The sequence below is a fragment of the Mandrillus leucophaeus genome, unplaced genomic scaffold, assembly GCF_000951045.1.
Source record: "Mandrillus leucophaeus isolate KB7577 unplaced genomic scaffold, Mleu.le_1.0 Scaffold258, whole genome shotgun sequence".
NCBI lineage: Eukaryota > Metazoa > Chordata > Mammalia > Primates > Cercopithecidae > Mandrillus > Mandrillus leucophaeus.
In genome coordinates this window covers 575,666-581,184 of record NW_012102676.1, presented here as the reverse complement: position 1 = coordinate 581,184, position 5,519 = coordinate 575,666, and the positions used below count along the sequence as shown (strand labels likewise).

At 37.0% G+C, this 5,519-nt stretch overlaps 1 protein-coding gene across 1 annotated transcript in view; it reads right to left on the bottom strand.

Annotated features, from left to right (window-relative positions):
• Positions 1-5,519, bottom strand: part of ANKMY2 (ankyrin repeat and MYND domain containing 2) — a 53,034-nt gene that overhangs the window by 12,781 nt on the left and 34,734 nt on the right. Inside the window, exons 6-7 of the mRNA XM_011983944.1 lie at positions 1,115-1,329; positions 199-334 (exon numbers count right to left, since the gene is read on the bottom strand). Of these exons, the coding sequence (XP_011839334.1) occupies positions 199-334; positions 1,115-1,329 (351 nt within the window). The remainder of the gene's footprint in view (positions 1-198; positions 335-1,114; positions 1,330-5,519) is intronic.

Below are 5,519 nucleotides of genomic sequence, written 5' to 3'. Positions count from 1 at the left end.
AATAAGGTAAGAAGAAGATCGTGAGATGGGAAATAAATCAACAGGGACAGGTTTGGCAGGCAAACCTATCTCCACCTTTGTTCCTAAAAATATTCTGAAATAATAAAAATAAATACTAAAGAGAACTTGCCTTTAACAATACAATATGTGGTAATTAGGTCTTACTGATAGAGTCAGCTTAGGTAAGAGGAGCCTTACAATTTCAACAGGAGCAATGCTTCGAACCAGCTGCTGGAGGAGTGTAGCTTCGCAGTAAGGAAATTTTCTGATACTTTCTCTAATGATCTTTTCTTGATACACTGGAAAGCCATCAGAAGCTCGGCCTTTTAACAAGCTGAAAGATATTTTTTAAAGAGTAATTGGAGTTGAATCACTAAGCACTCTCTCCTAGCTGAACTCAACAGTTTTTAGTAGTATCTTCTGTTACTTAGGATTTCCTTTGTCTCTTCCAATCATGATGACGGGCTCAATTCAAATTGCTCTTCAACCTATATGTCACGCTAGGCCTTATAAGGTTTTCAGGCCCATTAAATGAATATGGAAAGGTGACTATCACTATAAAACACGTTAAACACTGTTATCAGATTAGCTAGTTACTTATTACCATGTCAGTTATTTGTACTAAGAATAAAAACTCATAGGGTCACACCCTTCAGACTTAGTTCCCTTTTTTAGGTAAGTATGCAAGAGAATTTGATCTCTGGTGGTCAGAGAACCAGCATAAAACACAGCTCTCCAAGGTACAGTAACGGAGACACCCTGGATGCCATTATAAATCCAGAGCTGCAACCTAGGGCATGAAATATGCTCAAATTTAGACTTGGGCCACTTTCTCACTGTGTGATCTTATACATGCTATTTAACCTCTCCAAACCTCAGATTCCTCATCTGTAAATCGCTGGTAACAACAAAAACATCACAGTAAAGAATACAGAACTGAATAATCACTCAATGTAAGTATAACATTATTGTCTATTTGTCAAAGACTAAATGTGATTCCAACAACAGCAATTGCTGCCAAAATGTTTAATTTTGAAACCCATAATAATCAGGCTTCATATAAAAAAAAAATCCAGTTGAGTGTATTTTATAAACGACGTAGTAAAAAGAGTACCTTTTGATCAAGGTGTCCAGTTTATTCTCTCCATCTTTCAAGAAGTTAATGCATTTCTGAAAGATACAGCTTATGTAATGCATTTTCATAGCCAATACTTCATTCATGTCTCTTTGCTTCATACATTTCTCACAAATCAAATCCATCACTCTGTAGCATTTATTCAGGGCTGCTTCTTCTGTCAGCAGAGGATTCTCATTTACAAGCATCACGATCTAGAGGAAATCCCAGTGTACTCAGGTATTAAAGGAGAGACTTTTCCATGTACAAATTAGGTAGTCCATTTAGTTGATTTCAAAAGATTGCCAAAGAAAGCCTTCCTTAGGATCATGAAGTTATTATGCTATTTGTTAGAATGCAGATTACCCGGAACAAACATATAGAACAATATAGAATGACCGTAAAATAGTGGAATCTCTTAAACTCTGTATATCAAAGTTATAATGTGATCTGCCATCTACCTATGCCAGAGTGCCAGTATGCCACTCAAGAGTACATGATTTTACAGTCTCTGTTAAGTGCGCTTTGACTAAAGATAAACATGGCAAATTTGAACATTTTACATAAAGAATCAAATCATTGAGCAATAACCACTTTTAGTTAACATTACTCAGCTCTAGAATTTCATGGCTAGGAGAGCTACAATTCTCATTAATTCTTATTAAGCATAAGAAAATGAGATTTTTTCAGAATGAAGTCTAAAAATGAAATATGCTTTACTTTCCAATTAACTACATTTCTCTGCGGAAATTTTCCTGAAGATGCTTCCGGTCATCTACAGTCATGAGAATAGGTCAAAGAGGAAGCCATAAATAACTTTAAGGGGGAAATATTAGAATGATCAAATCTTACACATTATGAGTACGACATTTCCTATGTACGCACAGATTAAGTGTAATTTAGTGTAATAAGTCAAATTTAGTGTAATAAGGAGTATTTTTGTATTAGCATTGTTGTAGGGTAGATTATTTGAAGTGGGTCTGCATAGGACTGCTGTAAACATCCATGGTGGTATAATAGTAATGTAAACATGAATGTGAGTGCGGCAGGAGGCAGCCAAATGCCTAGGCAGATGGGGTGGGTCCTCGATGAAGCGCCATTTCCAAGCCAAAGACAGTTTAAAGCCTGAAAGGCAAGCTACAAATTAAATCCTCGAACTGGATTGAGAACTTGTCTTCCTGTTTGGCTCAATTTCTTCTGACTGATCCTTACCCTTCACCTATTTTACATACACCTACCCTTTCCTAACTGGTTTTCTACACTGTCGTGCCCACCACTGAGTGGTGTCTTCGCTTTAACCTTTTTCACATACTCACAAACCAATCAGCATGCACTCCCCATTCTGAGTCCATAAAAGGACCTGGACCCAGGCACACGGGGGACTTTCCCACCTTTGGGTAGGGGAACCACCTCCCTGCATCCCCTCTTTGCTGAGAGTTTTCCTTTCACTTAATAAATTCTACTCCACTCACTCTCCAGTGTCCACGTCTAATTCTTCCTGGTTGTAAGACAAGAACTCGGATCTAGCTGAACTGAGGAGCACAAAGACCACAATAAATGTAACAGGGTCACAACTGTATGCACAGAGCAGAGAGCCAGTCAGTACTTGCTAACCTACCTGTTACAGCTAAATCAATACCCCAGGGACTGTACATGTCAGGGAACAACAGGTAGAGTTTCCTGAATTAGTTTCTTTTCTTTAGGCATGAAAAAAGATCATCTATTAGTAAAGCCCATAGCTCGCCCTCTAATTAGAAATTTAACACAGATGAAATGTCCCTGTAAAATTAAATGATTTTCACTTTTTGACATTATTAGATTTATATACAATCTAGTGTTTTACAAAAATCCAGCACTTAATAATAAGTTATTAGACTTAATGAAGCAAGTATAATCAGAATCCTTATTGGTAAATTTCTTGATAACTCTCTCTACCAAAACATACTTTGACAATTTATGGTAGAGAAGAAAAGACTCAGTAATCATCTGTTTATACTTCTGCTAATTGTAATCATTTAAAATTGTTTGATCAGTATTTTTATATGTGGCATTTATAATCAACTATAGAATCTTAAACTTACAAGTGAAATTCTTTCAAAAAATTTCAAACGGAACCCAGATTAATAATTTTTTGTTTGGAGACATTAGACCTTATCTATTTTTTAATATACAGCACAAATATACACCAAGAAAAATGACAAATAACCACATCATTAACATGAGCTTAATGAAACAATTACGTAGCTACACACAAAAGAATAATATTTGTACTTGTTTTCTTCCTTAATCTCTGCAGCATTATGAAGTAATATATTACAAAGGTAATCCTTTTTATTAATTAATGAGGAGGAGCATTTAATAAATATATTTCTATTGGCATTAAAAACTAGATAAATTTTTACCATTCAAAGGATTGCTACCTGAGAATATGTTCATGTAGTGGCATTTTGAATTCTTTTTAGTTTTTAAATCCCATTTTTAAAAACTGCTAAATCTACAATACCAGGCTTGAAAATCACAGTAATCAAAGACAGGATTGCTGTGTGCACATCTGCCTCCTGTCCACTCATAGACCCTGCTCTGCTGACATTTTTTCCTGTGATTTGGTTTTTCTCCTAGATAACCTTCATATTCTGGGCATCAGCACAATCCTCCAAGTCCCTTTTGAAAACAAATGCATCCTTATTGCTATGGCAGCCACTTAGCCTAGACACAAATATAGCTATGTTAGGTGCACTGTAATGAAATGTGAGGTGTGTACTGGGGAGAATTTCTGAGCTTGTTTTAAAAGCTGTTTGACATTATACAGTGGTTATTACTTTTTAAATAATACTCCATAGGAAAGGCCATGCTAGCTTAGAAAGGGGTAGAGCAATAAAAACAGGCCACAACAACAAAAGCAACTGGGTGGCTTTTATATCCAAAGGATGGATAAAAGAAAAGCTTTCGAGTGAATAGATCATTTAAACCTACAAAAAGCAAGGTCTGGGCTGGAGGAAGGTATATAATAGGATAGTCCCCTTTATACTCTAAAAAATATTATGTAGTCTATTTCAGACTATACACCTTTACAAATTATTGTCTGCATAAATATGCCCTCAATCTAATTTACTTAAAATATATATCTTCAAAGATAAGTGAAGACAGAGTATTAATAATTATTAGGACACTTAACCCTGAAAGACTGGGTTCCAAGTAAACATAAAAAAATATTCCAGAAGACTGGCCAACATGGAGAAACCCCATCTCTACCCAAAATACAAAAATTAGCCAGGCATGACGGCAGGCACCTGTAATCCCAGTCACTCAGAAGGCTGAGGCAGGAGAATTGCTTTAACCCGGAGGGCAGAGGCTGCAGTGAGCCAAGATCTGCACCACTGTACTCCAGTCTGGGCGACAGAGCAAGACCCTATCTCAAAAAAAAAAAAAAAAAAAAAAAAAAAAAAAAAAAAATACAGATTATAATTTAGCAGCTCTGGGGCAGGATCTGGGATTCTGCATTCTACCGCCCAGCTACTAGGTCATGTTGATGCTGCTTCAGGTCCTTGGGGTAGTCAGGCTGAAGTCAGCAATCAGCCAGTGTGTTCTGTAAAGCACCAGATAGGAAACATTTCTGGTCTAGATGATCTCTGTGCTGTCTACTCAATGCTCCCAGTTTAACCCAAAAGCAGCTGGAGACAATGAAAAAATGAAACACTGTAGCTGTGTTTCAGTTAAGTTTTAGTTACGAACACTAAATTTTGAATTTCATATTATTTTTTCTTTCAGACGGTCTCACTCTGTTGCCCAGGCTGGAGGGCAGTGGCATGATCATGGCTGAATGCAGCCTCCACATTTTGGGCTTAAGTGGTCCTCCTGCCTCAGCCTCCCAAGTAGGGGGGACTACAGGCATGTGCCACCATACCTAGTTAATTAATATATATATATATTTTTTTTTGGTGGAGAAAGGGCCTTACTATGTTGCCCGGGTTGGTATTGACCTCCTGGCTTCAAGCAGTCCTCCTGCCTTGGCCTCCCAAAACACTGGGATTACAGGTATGAACCACCATGCCAGGCCAAAATATTATATTTTAAGTTTTTTCAAACATTTAAAAATGCAGAAAACTTCCTTAGCTCATGAACTGTATGAAAACAGATGGGCAGCCAGATTTGACCTGGGTCTGTAGTGCACTGATCTCTGCTTTAATTCATCATTCTATAGTAGATTGTGCTGTCTGCAAGAAGTGGATCATGCTTGAATAAAAACAAGGCATTCTCCTCCATCCCCAGATGCAAGTTGTTTACAGGAGTTCTGTGAAAAAGCAAAAGAAGTAAAGAGTTTCATGTACTTTTAAGAAAACATTATCCTGGGAGATTAGACACTAGGACCACATTTGTTTTTTCATATTTATTTTAATTTCTGGAA